This window comes from Sinocyclocheilus grahami, unplaced genomic scaffold (genome assembly GCF_001515645.1).
Source record: "Sinocyclocheilus grahami isolate Dianchi unplaced genomic scaffold, SAMN03320097.WGS_v1.1 scaffold569.1, whole genome shotgun sequence".
Lineage (NCBI taxonomy): Eukaryota > Metazoa > Chordata > Actinopteri > Cypriniformes > Cyprinidae > Sinocyclocheilus > Sinocyclocheilus grahami.
Window position 1 is genome coordinate 116860 of NW_015505748.1, and position 19099 is coordinate 135958.

General features: G+C 41.3%; 1 protein-coding gene across 6 annotated transcripts in view; it reads left to right on the forward strand.

The window, feature by feature from the left end:
- LOC107556461 (protein shisa-6 homolog) overlaps positions 1–17465 on the forward strand; it is a 53861-nt gene extending 36396 nt beyond the window's left edge. The window contains exons 4-8 of one of the 6 annotated variants that reach the window (XM_016239583.1): positions 2954–2992; positions 9144–9206; positions 11842–11862; positions 12498–12650; positions 15791–17465. In XM_016239583.1, coding sequence (XP_016095069.1) covers positions 2954–2992; positions 9144–9206; positions 11842–11862; positions 12498–12650; positions 15791–16590 — 1076 coding nt within the window. In that variant the 3' untranslated portion in view covers positions 16591–17465. The remainder of the gene's footprint in view (positions 1–2953; positions 2993–9143; positions 9207–11841; positions 11863–12497; positions 12651–15790) is intronic. The other 5 variants (XM_016239584.1, XM_016239585.1, XM_016239586.1 and 2 more) reach the window with 5 other exon arrangements.
- Positions 17466–19099: the final 1634 nt, after the last annotated feature.

Genomic DNA, 19099 nt, shown 5'->3' on the forward strand with positions numbered 1-19099 from the left:
TACTGACAGCGTCTGAATCCAATCCGTTACTGACAGTGTCTGAATCCAATCCGTTACTGACAGTGTCTGAATCCAATCCGTTACTGACAGTGTCTGAATCCAATCCGTTACTGACAGCGTCTGAATCCGGTCTGTTACTGACAGCATCTGTATCCGGTCCGTTACTGACAGTGTCTGAATCCAATCCGTTACTGACAGTGTCTGAATCCAATCCGTTACTGACAGTGTCTGAATCCAATCCGTTACTGACAGTGTCTGAATCCAATCCGTTACTGACAGTGTCTGAATCCAATCCGTTACTGACAGTGTCTGAATCCAATCCGTTACTGACAGTGTCTGAATCCAATCCGTTACTGACAGTGTCTGAATCCAATCCGTTACTGACAGCGTCTGAATCCAATCCATTACTGACAGCATCCGAATCCAATCCGTTACTGACAGCGTCTGAATCCAGTCCGTACTGACAGCGTCTGAATTCAGTCCGATACTAACAGTGTCTGAATCCTGTCCGTTACTGACAGCATCTGAATCCAATCCGTTACTGACAGCGTATGAATTCAGTCTGCTACTGACAGCATCTGAATCTAATCCGATACTGACAGCGTCTGAATCCAGTCCGATACTGACAGGATCTGAATCCAATCCATTACTGACGCCATCTGAATCCAGTCCGTACTGACAGCGTCTGAATCCAATCCGTTACTGACAGCGTCTGAATCCAATCCGTTACTGACACTGTCTGAATCCGTTCTGTTACTGACAGCATCTGAATACAATCCGTTACTGACAGCGTCTGAATCCTGTCTGTTACTGACAGCGTCTGAATCCAGTCCGTACTGACAGCGTCTGAATTCAGTCTGATACTAACAGTGTCTGAATCCTGTCCGTTACTGACAGCATCTGATTCCAATCCGTTACTGACAGTGTATGAATTCAGTCTGCTACTGACAGCATCTGAATCTAATCCGTTACTGACGCCGTCTGAATCCAGTCCATACTGACAGCGTCTGAATCCAATCTGATACTGACAGCGTCTGAATCCAGTCCGATACTGACAGCATCTGAATCCAATCCGTTATTGACGCTGTCTGAATCCAGTCCGTACTGACAGCGTTTTAATCTAATCTGTTATTGACAGCATCTGAATCCAGTCCGTCGTTGAATCCAGTCTGTTTGCTGTTGTGCCAGAGATGCAGCCTAGTCACTAATACACACTCAAACAACTCATAAAACACTTCATATTCATTGATCATACATTGGTCTTTACACTGTTATTGATCTGAATTGAACCAGCACTGAACTGTATTGACATTGTTGTCATTTAGAAGCGCTTTACAGCAGAATCTGAACTATCTCCATAGTTGAGTTTCTATAACTGATTCTACTATTTTACTGTTTATCACTGTAAAGCTGCTTTGACAGTCTGTATTGTGTAAAATGCTATAGAAATAAAGGTGTTTAGACTTGACACACACACATTTGAGTCCAGCTCACATTTTCCCCATTGTTTCCTGTTATACACCATTTATACAGCATTTGAAATGCTGAACAGCAGAAGTATTCTTGCACAGAAAGAAAAGGCTTGAAAAATGATAAAAAAATTACTGTGTTTCCATTCTTTTGTTAAATATAAGGTGGATTGAGATTGTGGTTTGGTGTTTATTGTACATGCTTTAAGCCAGATCACCCATTCTCCTCTTTCTTTGTCCTTTTTATACAGCTCCATCAATAAAAATGAACAAAAAGGTCCAAAAATTATATGCAAGCAATTAAAACAGCAGAATTTGTCATTATTAATTATTGTGCTTACATGGCTTAGTAGATCTGTCAGTGACAGATTGTACTTTTACACCTAACAGAGCATCAAACTCGTCTACATGACAAAAAAACACACAATAAATAAAGATGTTTTTTTTTTATCACTTTCTTTGCCCTCAGTGACAATGAATCCCATGAGTTTCTCTTGCATTATTCCCAGTATTAACCTAGTATGTCATAAAGTTCAGTCATAGTGCGCAGTGGTCGAAGGTACTGAGGATGATTGGTGAAAAAAGCTGATATGTAATCAATAATGATGGATCAAAGCACTACACCTTTACTAGCCTGTGGTCAGAGCGCATTACTGTTTGCTACTTCATAGCATCTTTTCATCTCCTTCCTGGTGGTACTTCTCTTTCATTATTAATCACTAGAAGGGACGGTGTTAGTCAAGCTCAAAGCTCTGAAAGAACTCACAAGGTCTTTACAGAGATCTAGCCGGATGAACGCTGACTTGGATTTGATATATAATTAGTTACATTGTATGTATTGCTGGGCGGATGTGGATAACAGAATATAACGGGCATTGCGGCTGCAACTCAGAAATTGAATTTTTCTGCCACCTCAGATTTGATGCGTCTCACAGTGAATACTGAAGTCAACTATTATCCTGCCACGAGCAGATTACATGCCTCTCAGAAACGGGAATTGTACAAAGAGACGGCGTACAATACTCAAATATTTTTGAGAGAAAAATAAGAAAAACACTTGAGGTGGGAGGCTTCACTCATCAATGACCTGCTTTGTGTTTGTCGGTTTTGGATGAAAATGTGCATCCAGAGTATGAAAAGGCAACAGTGTTTTTTTACGAATGCACAGTTATTTTTGTGTTTTCCCCCCACAAAGTTACTCAAATGCTCACAGCAATAATTGCAGCGTATTTGAAAACGCATTCATCTGAGTGACGCATTTCTTTCAGTTCCATTCTCTCTTGCAAATCGGCATGATGATTCACTCCGTCCTAATTAATTTCGTCTAGAGCCATTGTTTGCCGAGCGGAAGGAGAACTTGGCCATGAGTGTCATTATTTGTTGTGATGAGCGCTAGCCTCCCTTTGCTTTGCTGGAAATGATGCTGGTGTTAAAGGTCTTTGATGTGTTGACTCACCTTGACTCTGCCTGGTTGTGTCTTCCAGGGGAGAAGCACTGGCCGGTTCGGTCTCAGAGTCATCATGGTAGGAACACTGCTTCTGTGTAGTTGAGTGTGTTTCTTCCCTCAGCCTCTGCCTCTGCCCTGTGTCTGTGTTTGTGGTGGATGTGTAAGTCTGTGTAACCTCACTCCTCACCATGTAGCTCTGATTAGATCATTCTTCTCCTGCTTAATCTGCACCCCTGTAGTGTCTTTGTTCCTCTGGATTCTCTGTTCCTCCATTGCTTCGGATTCAGAGTGCCTCCGACAGACAGAGGAGCACACATGCTAGCGCAGGGATAAAGACAGTTTTGAATGATGTTACTTCTTATTAATTAAAGAAGACATCAGAAAAATCTGTGCTTATCTCTGTGGGCGACGTGATGATGCTCCTCGCGAGAAGATCTTCTGCCGGTGTCCTCCAACCTGGTATGTGCAAGCCGAAGGGTCTTTTTATGTGTTTGTACATTTGTTGTTTTTTCTTGTGAGTTAAACTGTCATTATTACATTTATGAGAAGTAAATGAATAAAAACAAAATAAAACACATGGGAAATGCTCTGCAGGTATGTTGCTTTGATGTCCTGTTTAGTATGGAGCGAACGTGTCTGGGTCAATGTCCATGAAATTGCTGAAATGTCTGTGATATTGCTAAATGATCCAGCGGAGAGCTTTCCATCTTATCCCGAGAGAGAAGCTGTATAGTGACTTAATCAGTATGTGTTTATCAGTGCAGCACAGCTTTAAAAGCAAATACACAAGCTTTATTTACCCATCAACCTTCTGCTTCAAGAGCCAAAGGTCACTATGTCTCCAAATCTACAAGTTAATGGTAAGAAAACTCTCTGGTAAAGAGGATACACTGCAAATAAAATGATTTCCTTGCACAGTATTTTTGTCTTGTTTTCTAGTAAAAATATCTAAACATTCTTAAATCAAGATACGTTTACTTGAGTAGCAAAGATATGTTCTTGTTTTCTGAAAAATGTCTCAAAATGTCTCAAGGTTTTGCTTTGAACATGGTTAGAAAAATCTACTTAATTCAATGGGAAAACAATTATTTTTCTGACCCCATTGGCAGATATATTTTCTTGTTTTAAACACTCACTTAATTTTTATACATTTTTAAGAAAAGGCAACTTCTTATCTAATGTCATTTCGCTTCTCTAAAAAAATATGTCTTGATTATAAAGGGATAGTTCACCCAAAAATGAACATTCTGTCATTAATTACTCACCCTCACGTGGTTCCAAAGACCTTCGTTCATCTTCGGAACACAAATTAAGATCTTTTTTTAAATCAGAGAGTTTTCTGATCCTGCATAGACAGCAACGCAACTACCACGTTCAAGGTCCAGAAAGGTAAGGACATCGTTAAAATAGTCCCTGTGACATCAGTGGTTCAACCATAATTTTATGAAGCTATGAGAATACTTTTTGTGTGCAAACAATGCCAAAATAGCGACTTTATTCAACATGTCAGTCTTCGTCATGTGTTCACGAGAGTATCACAACGCATGCATGTGATGCTGCTGATGCAGGAACCGGTGTTCTGACATAGAACCTGGATGCGCCGCGCCTTGTTTGCAAGCAGAGAATGCACGATAGTATTGTGAACGTGTAGCGGAATCTGACATGGAAGAGAAGAAATTGATGAATGAAGTCATTATGTTTTCCTTTACGCACTAAAAAAAGTATTCTCGTAGCTTTGTGAAATTAAGGTTCAACCACTGATGTCACATGGACTATTTTAACGACATCCTTACTATCTTTCTACGCCTTGGAATGTTTCAGTTGCTTTGCTGTCTATGCAGGGTCAGAAAGCGCTCGGATTTCATCAAAATACCTTAATTTGTGTCCTGAAGATGAACAAAGCTGTTACGGATTTGGAACAAAATGAGGGTGTTGACAGAATGACAGAATGACTTTAAGAATATTTAGCTATTTGTACTGAAAAACAAGACAAAAACACTGAGGAAGAGCAGTGTATGTGCTGTTATTAGATGCTCACAGAGAACTCGATTGCAGCTCAGTTACAGCATTATTTATTGCAGGATGGGTCAAACTGTGCACTTCAGTGGGGAATTGCATTTTCATACATGTAGGACTACTATGACATTTCACAATTAAATGTTAACCGTTTTTGTCAGTGGTTAAATGCCAAACCCCAGTGGCTTTCCGGCTCCGCATTTGTCAAAAATACAGGAGAAGGGCAAGCGAATTGGTTTCAAACTGTCAGCGAAGACCGTCGGGCCGGACCTCATCCCTCAAAAGACTGTATCATTAGAGCCTCTATCTAAAGCAGAGTCATAGCTGTGCATTTTGAACAGGTGCATAAACGCGACCAACTTCTGGAAGGAAATGTGACGTTCTGGTACTCGCCCTCCCTCCCACTCGTGTCTCAATCCCTTCCGGCCCCTCATTAGTCTGAGCAGCATCACCTCTGGAGAGCGGCAGGCTCGAGTGGCTTTTCCAGACTACACGCCGCTCTCATCAGGTTTTTATCAGGGACGATTGGGTTTCCTGTCATACGAAGCCAGATATTTTAACAAAGGAACTCAGACAAGCAGATGTATTTGGCTGTGCTATAAGATGTGCTTGGCATGCCGAAAGCTTACTGACCTAAGATTTTGGCACGATGTATTCATCAAGGAGACAGAAGCGTGTTGTTAATTCTCGTCAACACTGGGCTGGACCGGATGAGACAGAAGGGAACGAGCACTAGAGGCTACACAGCTGTTCATGCAAATGTTCTCGCATGACCTTGTTTACTTGCTACTTCTTGTTTTTTTGCAATAAATTGTTTATTTGATTTGAACTTCATTTCCACAATCAGAGGAAATGTTAATCATGCCGTCTTGATTAACGCAAACTTTTAACTTGTTTTTTTATTCCAGGTATTGTTTAATATCATGCTTCACGAGATGTATTATATTACTGCTGAAATTGTTCCAGTGATTAAGACTGCTTATTGTGAGATTTATTATAAAGCACGCCAACCTCTTGTGAGCTCCTTTTGCGCTAATCCTGGACTATCTGACGATAGTGCAAAATGAAACCCATCCACAAAGATCTCATGCAAATGCGATGACAAACAGCAGCCCCTTCTGATGATGTCGATGCATTTCATTCTCTGGAGGAAAAGCAAGAGAAATGTCAAATGACTGAATCATTGCTTGGCCATCTGGACATTACTATTCAAACTGGAACGAGAGTGTTGTTGTCAGGATATATTAAGATGTGAAACAGGAGTACGTGCAAAGTGACGATTCATCAGCTGTAGGCTCTGGTGTCGCTACCGTTTCGCTTTCAAAAGGCCAAATCAACAACATTTGTGGCATCTGATTCATACAAAGTAAATTTCATTGCATACCGGGGCGGATATTAAAAATGATGCACAGCTTATGACTTCTAAAAGCGACCACACTGCTGTTAATGTCAGCGAGTCGCTCCAAACAGCTCAAGATAACAATAATTCTGCACGCGTTCTCTGAAATCATCAGCTTTTAAGCTATTGAAGGTAGTAAGTGTTCTTTTATGCTGTCATAAACTAGGCAAAACAAACATTACACAACCTGCTGTCTGCTTAAGAAACAAAACTCGGCAGAAGTACTGGAATAAAAGATACCGTTTCACCTAATTGAATTTGATATCAGATGGCATTGCGCAGCCTGTCCTTGAGCTGGTGTGAAACTCTTCATTAACCTCGCGACGCATTATGAGCAGTCGACTCGAGCTCCGTCTTGTTGACTAAATGACCTGAGAGACTCGGGCCGAGTGAGCCTAAATACGTGCCGTATGCTGAGAGAGAGAGTGACTGGAGAGAGCGCAGACCTCCGGCCCGCAGCCAGACTTCAACTAACCGCCTTCTCAAAAGCAACTAATTGGTCCCCAGATTAAAGCAGGATCATTGAACTGGACGATGCTTCTTATTAATTAGAACTCAAGACTGCGCTTTGAGCTCTGGCTTTTTATCAGTGCCGCTGTGAATGTAGTGGACCTGAGATGTTTTGGGACGTGTGTGCCTCCTAAGCGCTCCTTAACTTTTAGTTGTCAGTTTTAATAAGTTGCTGTAGACAGTGCAGAGGAGAACTTCAGACTAATTCAGTATTTCTCATCTCAGACCCTGTGATTGCTGCTGCTGCTGCTGCTGCTGGAAGGAAAAGGGAGACACATTCAATATATATATATAAAAAAATCATGATTTTAGCTCACTTTGATTCCATTTTGACATGTATTATTCTAGAAACGAGATTTTCAGCCAGGTTCCATAAGTACGTCCTGCATGGGGGTCAATAAACAAGTGTACTACAGTTCAGAAGTTTGTGGTCAGTAAGATATATACAGTATATATATATATAAATGTTAATACTTTTATGTCAGCATGGATTCTTTAAATTGATCAAAAGTGAGAGTAAAGACATTTATAATGTTACAAAATTTCAAATAACAATAAATGCTGTTCTTTGAACTTTCTATTCATCAAAGAATCCTCAAAAAAAATTGAATGTCTCAAATATTCGGGGGAGCGACTGTTTTCAACATAATAATCAGAAATTATTCTTGAGCAGCAAATCAGCATAGTAGAGTGATTTCTGAAGGATCGTGTGACACTGAAGACTGGAGTAATGATGCTGAAAATTCAGCTTTGATCACAGGAATAAATGACATTTTACTATATATTCATATAGAAAACAATAATGTTGCTGTATTTACTGTATTTTTTAGTAAATAAATGCTGCCTTAGTGAGCAAAAGAGACTTCTTTAAAAAAAGTTAACTTAGTGACCTCAATTTTTTTATTGATATTATAAAAGTTTCTTTGAGAATATAAAATATTTTCTACATATACATTCTTTTTTATCCAAATGTGCTTTTTAAATGTTATTAATAAATATCATTGTAAAGTATATTGGGATGTCCTAAAGTAGGTTGGTAGTAAGTCTGTGAAGGTTAAAGAACCCTGTGACACAAACTATTGTACTAAATCTATATTGTATACACAGTAAACACACTACAGGGAACCATAGCTACTGGGTAAAAACATCACTATCTCATTGAATAACTGCAACGATTGACTCCATTCTCTCGAAACAGGGGTCTTCGCTCATCTGAGCTCCATGACAGATGTAAATGGATGTTAAACTAGTCACTCTAATGCATTTTTAAACAGGCACAACAGCAGATATCCAGACGAGCATGACGCTGTGCTCCCTCTAGTCTTCATCCATTTATCAAGGGGCGCTTCATGAGCCCATCTTTACCAGCTCAGAATAGCTGCCATTCATCACCGCTCAGCACACCGTGGTCCTCACGCACGGATGCTGCGGTCCATCTCAGCCCATCACAGAGCCGTCGCGCCAACCGCATCAGCCTCCCGCCGCGCTAAACACACGCACGCACAGACTTCGTGGCAGATGTCAGAGCAACTTTAGTCCTGTATTAGAGCTCCGGAAAGCAGGGGAAATAGAAATGTCAACTGGCGAGGCAGCCTCAACACTTTTCAATGATGTGCAGATGATGATGAACCCTGAACTAATGCCCATCGTCATATGCAGCACGTCCATTATTGCTGCAACTTATAACCGATTTAGTAAATGACACGTTTTGCTTTTCTGCAGCTGTTGGTGAATTATAGAGCATTGTATCGCTGAGATTATGGCCATCATTCAATAACTGTGCCTGCATGAGCGATTAACAAACGTGGCCAATTTGAAAATATACAGTTCCCTGCCAATGGATATCACATAATTAATGTTTTCAAGTAGCAGTGATTTTGTGTAAACGTTGTGTAATTGAGTTGATTGTACATGTGTTGTTTGTTGCAGATGCTTTTTTGGTCATATGCTTTATGTGCACTATATAGCCAAATATATGTGGACAGGTTTGGTTATTTTAGGCACACACACGCTTAAGCAGATTTTTCTATTTCAGCATGATAAAGGTTTAGGGATTCTGGTGTGTAAAGGATCCAAACTAGGATCTACTCCCTATTTAATCCAACCTGAAACAAGCCCATATTGCTGGTCCACATGCTTTTGGCCATGTAGTGCATGTTGCACTGCTTATCTAGCTATTAATGTGCTTCCCTTTTTGCTTAAGGCCATTTTTTCCTTTGGAGCGATCGTGCTCTGGATTACAATCGATCATGCTTGCCTTTACTTTGCAACCAAATCAGACTTGTCATTGCTTTTTCTGCAGGAGCCCATCAACATAATTACAACCATCTTGGTCTCAGTAGCCCAACTCGAACACCTAAAAATGGTAAGAACCACGTTCCTCATTTAACAGCACCATTTCACGAGTGTAGTCTTACTGTCGAGGGCTTTTCACTGATTATTTGTGTTCGCATGCCTACAAGATTTGCGGGTGCTTTGAACAGATCAATGGCAGTGTCCATTTTCATCATCATCACTACCATGAAACAAACCGAGGATCTTGATTTGAGCCAATGGTCTGGAGAGGACGCAATTTAAAGCCAGACTTAAATGGAGTGAATTACTGCGCTTTCCTGAGCCTTTCTGACATGTCAAAGCTTATAAGTCTGGAGCCTCATGTTATATTTTTGTGACCTGAAATGAGACCTTTATAGCACTCTGTGCTCAATTCTTCAAAGCGCTATATGCCGTCTGTGTTCAGAGGACAGTATCCATTCAAACTCATGCCTCAACACTATCATCATCTTGCTCCAGAATGTATTATTGAAGGCATGAGAGCAGGGCTCGGGCTGTTGTTGAATCTTCCAGCTGATGTTGCTGTAATGTGAGGCTGGAAAGCTTCTCACTAGTGAGCAGAAACGCTCAGCTTGTTAGCGCTGATTAAATCCCTGCCGTTAGTGAAGCACTCGAGTCTGGCTTGGGTTGGTGGAGGATGGGAGTCTAAAGATGGATCGCTCTCCCACCCAACAAGCTTCAAAGGCTCCCCAATGGATCCCTGTTTTTATGACAAAGCCTGTTATTGCATTCACACAGAGCAGCTAATTCACTGTATGAAAAGAGATACTCTTCCCATATTGCTGTGATTTATAATGAAACTTCGGTCAGCTCAGCCTGCAGTCGGCTTTTGTCAAACCTTTTAGCGTCCAAGCAGAGATCAATCTCTTAAGAGCCTGTACATTATTTGCAATTTGTCTAGCAACATATGCTATTAAACAGAAATAATATTTAATGAAATAACAAATAAATACAAATAACAATGAATACGTATTATACATACCTGAATATGGAACCATGTATCTGCTTCAGAGTAAAACTATTTCAATGTGAAACAGAAAATCAATTACGCTAAATCAACGTTGTGAGAAAGGTCCTAATTAAGTCTTAATAATCAAGTCTCCGTTGTATAGTATCATTACATATAGTTCAATAACAATACACTACTGTTTAAAAGTGTTTTTTTTAGTGTTTTTGTTCATCAAGGATGCATTAAATTGATCTAAAGTGACAGTAAAGACATTTATAACGTTACAGTAGATTTCTATTTTAAATAAATATGCTGTTCTTTTGAACCGTCTATTCATCAAAGAATGCTGAAAAATAAAATCTATCACGGTTTCCACAAAAATATTGGGCAGCACAATAATTGATAGCAATCAGAAATGTTTCTTGAGCAGCAAATCAGCATATCAGAATGATTTCTGAAGGATCACGTGACACTGAAGACGGGTAAAGATGCTGAAAATTCAGCTTTGATCACAGCAATAAATTACAATATAACATACAGTATATTCACATAGAAAACTATAATACTATGTCACAATATTACTGTTTTTACTGTATTTTGATCAAATACATGCAGCCTTGAAAGAGACTTCTTTCAAAAACATAAACAAAAAGAAAAATCTTTTGAATTGTAGTGTCTGTTTTAATATATACACTTCTTAAATATACAATGCTCTCCAACCAGTTTAGAAATGCTGTAGGAAAGGTGGGGTTGTGGACAATACATAAAGCCTTGTAATTTTTTGATGACAACCTGAACTCTGAAAATCTATTTTATTAAACAACAAATAATGATTTTATAACAGAAAAAAAGAGGTGGTGTGCTGGTCCTAGCAGCTAAACTCCATGATGGCCAGGCCACTGTTACTACCTAAAATCATTTTTTTTTATTTTACTACTAAAATCATTTTCATGTGTTCCTGTGGCTCAGTGGTAGAGCATTGTGTTAGCAGTGCAAAAGGTTGTGGGTTCAATTCCCAGGAAACACACATATTGATATAAAAACAACAACAAAAAAACAGCCTGGATGCACTGTAAGTCACTTTGGATAAAAGCGTCTGCTAAATGCATAAATGTACATTTTTGTCGGTTTTCAGTGGTAATTGCCCAAAAGCCGAGTACTGCGGTCCTCACTGCAGAACACAAGATCCAGGGGGCAAGGTTGGATCCAGATCCAACTCCTCCCACCTTACATATACCTAAACCTACCCGTCTCCACCTCCTGATCCCTAAACCCACCCATCTCCACCCCCTAGATGTGGATCCAACCCCGCCCCCTGGATCTTTGTTCTGCAGTGAGGGGCTACTGCAAAAGCCCACTCTTGATCCAAGAGCGTATCTGGTGGACAGAATGACATCTGTATGCAGAAAATGAAGTTGGTAGCAGTACTGCACACATGCTCCACACGTCTCCACCATCCACATTACATGTTCTCGTAGTTTGTCTGGTTTCACCACACTGTTGCTGTGAGAACCGTCACATTGTGTGGACACTGTTCTCTACAGCTGGTGGAAATAGTTACTCTGACAAAAAAGCCCAATTCAAACTGCCATTTCACGATGCTTCATCATTACAAGAGCACGAGAAAACCAAGCAGCCCTTCCCCAACTCTATTTCATCTGCTCTCTCCACATAGTGCTGTTATTGAACTGCGTTCTTTTTCCCTTGAATTGACCAGCTCACAGATCTCTAAGGCATGGTAAGTTATCTTCAACATCATTGATTCTCAATCTTTCCTCTTCCTCTTCCTCCTCCTCCCTCCAATGAAGATGAATGTTTTCCACTTCACACACACCACAAACAGCTGAATCCCATGGCATGAACTGAGCGAGTGCAAAATGCTGTTGTGTAAACATTGCTCGTCCTTCGTTTCTCCCCCACCCGTCCCGTCCTGTCCACCCACTGTGCGAGAGTCCCGCCGGCTCCCTGGAGTGTTGTCGCCTCCCGCCCCGTTCTGCTGTGCTAGCCGCTGCCCTATTTTTAACCAGGGCTTGATCCTCAGCCTGCCCAGACTCAGACTGGCGTGACGGGCACGCAGGGGCCGCCGCACACATCACATCACATCAGTCACCCAAACCGCTCCTCCGTTATCAATGAGACGGCTGATCGAATGCCATTGGTCACCGTGGCACTGCGACTCTGGTCTTTTTATAGCCACCTAAACCCAGTACAGACGTTCCCCATCATCCCTCCTCACAGTAATGTCTTCCAACATGTCAAATGTGTGCAGAAAACCTAAAAACAGAGCTTTCGTTTGACAATGGAGATGTTTGCATTTGTAATTTTGACTTTGCCCAGTTAAAGATTGGATGGTTTGTTTTGTCTTGCCCGCAGAGAGCACCCGGATGAACAGTATCCTCACCTCACAGACCGAGCCATACGATCTGTCCTTCTCGCGCTCCTTCCAGAGCCTCTCCCACCTCCCCCCATCCTACGAATCTGCCGTGAAAGCTGACCTCAACAAATACTCCTCGCTCAAGAGACTAAGTATGTCCTCAGCTCTGCTAAGCATGATCTTTCTTTAGGGGTCTCGGGCCGGTGATGCAGTGCAGAACCAGGATCTCATGTACACGTGATTACTGACAGTTTAGCCTTAGCAAATATTGTTCTATTTGTTATTTTTAGCTAAACTTTAGGTAGTAGTAGTAGTAAATTTTAGTAGGTCTCAATAAAAGTTGCAATTGTGAGATACAGAGTATCAAATCATTTTCGCTTCATGTAATTATATTTATCGTAACACTTTAAAGTTAAAGGATCAGTGCACAACACTTTCACAGCATTCATTAATTTTTGGTTCATTTTCATTTTCTACATACAGTATACTAATAATGTATCATGAATGAACATAAATTAATAGTCATAAAAAGTATATAATTTAGCATTAATCTAGATCATGAATCCTGAGTACATTGTTAATTCAATTATTGCATATCATATTTTCTGTGGGTTTTTCTAGATTTATAAAATTCGTAAAGTGTAAATCTGGTCTCCAACTGGTTCTTAATGTGGGAGATTTGGCGTTTTGGCGATGCACATTTGATGGTGACAAATGAAAAGCAATTGAAGAACGAGGCTCCTTCAGATCCCAGGAAGCAGTCAGACTGACAAAAGCTGCTCCTGCACTCCATCACGTCAATCAGCGAGTCTTATTTTCTGTCCACTGTGCAAGCTAATCAGCAATCAACATTCGAGTGTGATGCACTGTTTCCCGCGATTGTGACGCCTGTGTAAATGCATTCATGCAGCTGTCTTTGTAAACACACTGTATATTTGGTTCTATATGCGGAGTACAATCACTGTAAGCGTGACGTTACTGTGGCTGCGGGGGCGTCTCGTAGGCCAGCGCTTGCGGCTCACCGCCGGGATCAGAGCCTTCATTTCATCTCATCAGGACTGTTAGTATGCTTCCTCAACAGGCGGCCATTACCCACTACCACAGATTCGATCTGAATCTGATATCACTGAGTAAAGCTTTCTCGTGGCCTTAGCCCTATCGTATTGATTCAGTTAGTGGCAGGTTCTTTTGCTGTGTAATAAGGTCTCAGCTCATTATATTCCCTAAGTGAAGAGTAAATTCCCCTGAGGCTTGTGTAATTGCATAAAGAACGCCCCAGATCACTCCTGGCCCTGAACCCAGCCGAGGCCCGGGGAAATTGACAGCCCCACTCATCTGCAATTCTTCCGCGTCCGCTGAGCCTCCACCAGTGAAAACATGCAATCATACACTAAACTATTCATGGCAGCAGACCCTCCTTAAAACTGTCCTGCAGCAGTGCCGCCACCGAATCTCAGATATGCCTCTGAAGCAAGTTATTTGTTGTGGGGTGTAGCCGAAAGGCTTAGCTGTTTCTTTTGGAGCTTCAGCTGTGTTTTGCACTGACAGATCGTGTTGGATGCAGCCAGCAGGCAAGAGCTGAGTGCTGTGCGGTAGAGTCCTGTTAATAATAACATCTCCAGCATCCTCCTCCTTCTCCTGATGTTTATTTTTCTAATATCCACAAACCTTCAAAAGGAGACTCCTTTATGAAGAAAGATTAATTTAATCTGTAATCACCATAAACAGATTATGTGCCATTAATTTCCCCATATAACACAGTGTTCGTCCTTTCGCAGAGCGTGAGATAAATGGTGTTATTTAGCTCTTTTATCTCCTAACAAACTGAATCTAATCCCCTCAAGAGATGCTCTTTCAGATGTCCCACAAAAATGACTGCCACTACCTCAGGCTGTGCAGTTTTTTATTTTTCGCAAAACTCTCATCACAGTTATTCGATTAATTCTCACTTATAGAAAGATTTGTGACTGTAATTTTGTTTGATACACTCCTTTATTGCATTCACTTCGATATTACTGGGCTCTAAATGTGTTGAGAAATCTATCAAGTGTAACTGAGATCTCAAGGACATCAGCTCCCCCAGAATGTATTCATTACACCTTCAAGCAAGAGGATAATTTCATTATTTCCAGTTCCAATCACGCAGTTCGTTACAGTACAGTCGCTGGCTGTCCGGACTGTCCTGAACGTATTTGTGTCCTGAAGCTCTCAAGCTGTGATCAATCTTGTAGACAAAAGCAAGTCTTTGTGATTTAAAGTATCTTTTTATGTCTGTAATCGGATGCAGTCCCAAGCAAAACATATTCGATATTCAACAAGAAAAAGGGTTACACTTTATTTCAATAGTCCACTTTAGACATTCTACTAACTATATGTAGCTTCGCAATTACATGTTACCTAATGCCGAGTTCACACTGCATGATTTTCAAAGTCCTCGGATCACCATTGTTTTTACACTGCACGACTATCTGGGGTAGCATTCAGTTGCTGCTGTGTTCACATTGCACGATGGATCGGCGACAGGAGGTTACACACTGCATGACTTTACAATAGGAAGAATCGCTGACAACTCTGACTGGTCCGCAAACTACATTTCAAATAACTCCTCCCCGAACTTTCCACTGCCCTCTATCTTGCTCTCTCATTGGCTGTAGGTCATCGCCAATTTATTTTTCAGTCAGAACTCATTTCACACAGCAGGATTTTGAATCGCTGACAGGTCCAGATATTTAGCATGCCAAATATTTCACGATCGTCGGCAACGCATCGGCGATTCTCTCTTTGATAATATACACTGCGTGATTGTCACTTGCATGAACGAGCACTGAATTGCCTCCGATTTCGGGCATTTGTCTGCAACTTAAAAAAACCTGTCGGCAAGTGAAAATCGGGGCTAAAATCGTGCAGTGTGAACTCTGCATAACTCTCATTAGAGTATTAGTCGACTGTTAGGTTAGTAGAATAAGTTGACGTGTGCTTGCAGATTTCCTTCTAGTCAGTAGTACGTCCATCAAGTGTAGGCAGATATTAAGCAGACAGACTACTGTCTGCTAGTTGACATGTAGTTACAAAGTTACTTATACAAAGTGTAACAAAAAAAAGTTGTATCGGTCTTGGTTTAATCCATTGGCAATTCATTGAAAAAAGTCTCCATATATCAGAACAGACAGGTGGTTAAAAAGTCAGCTAAAAAGGAAAGTCATTTGAGAGGCAAAAGCAGTTTGACCAGCAACTAACTTTTGATTTCATATTGACTTAAATGCTCTGAAACTCTGCTTGTGCTTTTACACAGCGGATAAGGACGTTGATGACTACTACAGCAGGAAGAGGCATCTTCCAGACCTAGCGGCACGAGGAACTCTTCCCTTGCACATGATCAAGATTAACCAGGAGTCCCAGGGAAGTCAGCAGCAGCAGGCCCAGCAACAGCAGCAACAGGTGCCCCGCCAGCGTCCCCGCAGAGTTCAGAGGGCCATGTCCCAGGACCGCGTGCTGTCCCCTGAGCGCAGCAATGCAAACGACTTCCCCATGTCCCCCTACGGCATCTCCCCATACGACGGACGCATCCTCTCTGATGAGCAGCTCCTGTCGGCTGAGCGCCTGCGCTCCCACGATCGGCTCATCTCGCAGGACCGCCACTACTCCCAGGACCGCATCCACATGCAGGGCCGCTTGTTGTCGCAGGAGCGCCTTCACTCTCAGGAACGCCTGCATTCCCAGGACCGCCTCTACTCCCAAGACCGGCTCTACTCCCAGGATCCGCTGATCTCTCCCGACAAGATGATGTCCATCAAGCGCTCTGGGTTCAACAGCGACAAGTCCATATCCAGAGCCATATCCCACACGGACGTGTTCATGCCCACCACGCCCCTTCTGGACCGCTATAAGATGACAAAAATGCACTCCCATCCCAGTGCCTCGAACAACACCCCCCCGCAGAACACTGCAACCATGAACCAGACGGCCTCCAAGAGGCAGGCCTTCGCCTCGCGCCGCACGCAGACGGTGGAGCAGCTACACTACGTCCCGCAGCAGCAGCAGCAGCATCACCATCACTACCGTACAGGGAGCAAGACCGAAGTGACTGTTTAACCGCTCGCAACCTCTCCGACGGTTGAGCCACAAGCCCAAGCAACAACAGAAGCGCAAAAGAGCCAGTCTAGACTCGGATCCGGGCCTTTCCAGCAGTTTTTCAGTGACTGACCCAGCACCAGCTAGTCTAGAGTCAATACTGACATTTCTGTGTGCATATCCATTCATTTACCATGTGTTTGTTGACCACTAATAAGGAAGGACTTACAGATTCTGCGTTCGTAAGGGCTTTGCATGGGGACTCACAGAGATCATCAGAAGAAAGAACGTACAATAAAAGGTATGGACATGGAACAGAACTGTATAAATTTATATATACATACATATATAAATACAAATACTGTTTGTACTTCCGGTCCTAGTCAATAGCTTTAGATGTTCTTATGATGTTCACGCACTTCTTTTGGTGCCTCTACGAAAACGCTCCATTTCAACGACGAAGAGGTTTTGTGGGTTAAAAAGCACAATCAAGTAAAAGTTGCGTTCGTTCTGTTCTGTTCATTCATTCGGTTGGTGATGGCTAGCACATATCAGTTTGTTCTTCAGTTAATTGCCATTGATTATTTAGCGAAGATGATTGTAAATAAGCTCTTTTAGCCACAGTAAACGGACAAGTCTCTTCTGGTTGGCAGTTGTATTATTGTAGTTTGATTTTTAGAGATTCAAGACTTCAGAACTATAGACAACCCACTAACCCAGTGTTGGACCATTTAAAGTAATATTATACTGTATGTGTGTCCTTTCAAATGTGTTTGTAGAATGGGAACCGGGCGAATGTTGTTGGAAAAAAAAAAGACAACTGTTGATATCTGGCTGTAGACTGTGTTGCAGTGACTCACAAGACAAATGAGTATATTATGCTTGTCGTAGTAGCTTCAAATAAACCTTCCTTATTTTTCTAAACATGAAAATTAATGTGAAAAAGGTTCATGTGCCTCAAAAGAAAACACTGAAATATCTGAAAGAGCTCCGGTCTAATGGTCCATGCTATAGAAAACAGCTAAATTCAGAAAATGAAAAGCTGTGCCAATTTAAAGAGTTTGTTTACCCCAAAATACAATTAGGTATATGTTGAATGTCACGAAAACAGCTCTCATCTCATCCACTTTAAGAGCACTACGAACTGATGCCATGGATTTTTAAAAGAATCAGCTAACCTTGCTAGTTGTTTTTATGGTTGCCATTTTGTTCAATTTTAATATCCGAATGTTAGCAAGAAGAAAAACTTTTAGACATCACTGCATATGTGTTGGGCATCGGTTATGATCATCATTGGCATTTCCTTTGAAAGCATCTTGAGTAAAACAGATTCTGACACAACACAAGGACAATTTTGTATATCTGCCTAGACCCTGGTGCTCAGCACTTTACCATGTCACACTTTCAAATCTGAACGTTAGCGTGGATTTTAGCATACACACTCTAAGATCAAATCTGTGCACATTTTATAAATGAGGCCCCTCATTGTTGTATTCCACTCTATTCATATGATTTAAGGAACATGCTCATTATAGTTCATGAGAGAAGTAGCCAATGTCCAATTTGTGAACAAACAAAATTGAATCTGAAAAAAAAAGCTATATACAACCAGCAAATGTGAGCTGTTGACGGCACAGCAGTCTTTGAAACAGCTAAAGTCACACAGGTTTGGAACAGCAGATGATGACAGAACATTCTTTTTTTTAGGAGAACAGCCCCTTTAACCTTAGAGTTCACCAGCTTTCTCTTTTGCTGCAGACAACCTTGACTGAAAGTTTCAGGAAAGCAGCTATTCATTTTTAAATGGTTTTTGCTATATTTATAAGTCATGCTACAGTTTAACTTCGGGAACACTTGCGTAAAAGCAATTACATTACACCTAGAAATCAGAGCAGCACGGCAAATTGCCAGGTCTTCCCTGTAGAGCTCTCATGCAGAGCCAATAAAACTGTGTCTGAAAACTAACCTACCAAATATGCTAGGAGAACAGCCCCTTTAACCTTAGAGTTCACCAGCTTTCTTTTTTGCTGCAGACAACCTTGACTGAAAGTTTCAGGAAAGCAGCTATTCATTTTTAAATGGTTTTTGCTATATTTATAAGTCATGCTACAGTTTAACTTCGGGAACACTTGCGTAAAAGCAATTACATTACACCTAGAAATCAGCGCAGCACGGCAAATTGTCAGGTCTTCCCTGTAGAGCTCTCATGCAGAGCCAATAAAACTGTGTCTGAAAACTAACCTACCAAATATGCTTCAGCAACTAGGTGATATATTGGGTTATTTTATTTATTTTTTTGGACATGTGAATTAATACCCGCTGCTCGCATACCAGCCGGAGCTGCTGAAACCTCCTTTAAATTCATTGAACTTCAGGGGTGAAAATGCAATTCTAACACACAAACAAAGCCTTTTGCATTTACATTTCTTATTTGCAAAAGCTTTAGGAGTGAGAGGGCTTCGTATCTCGGTTCCTACCTCTCCCTCCCCAACCACGTCTTCCCTATCAGCATTTAGATGAAAATATGACA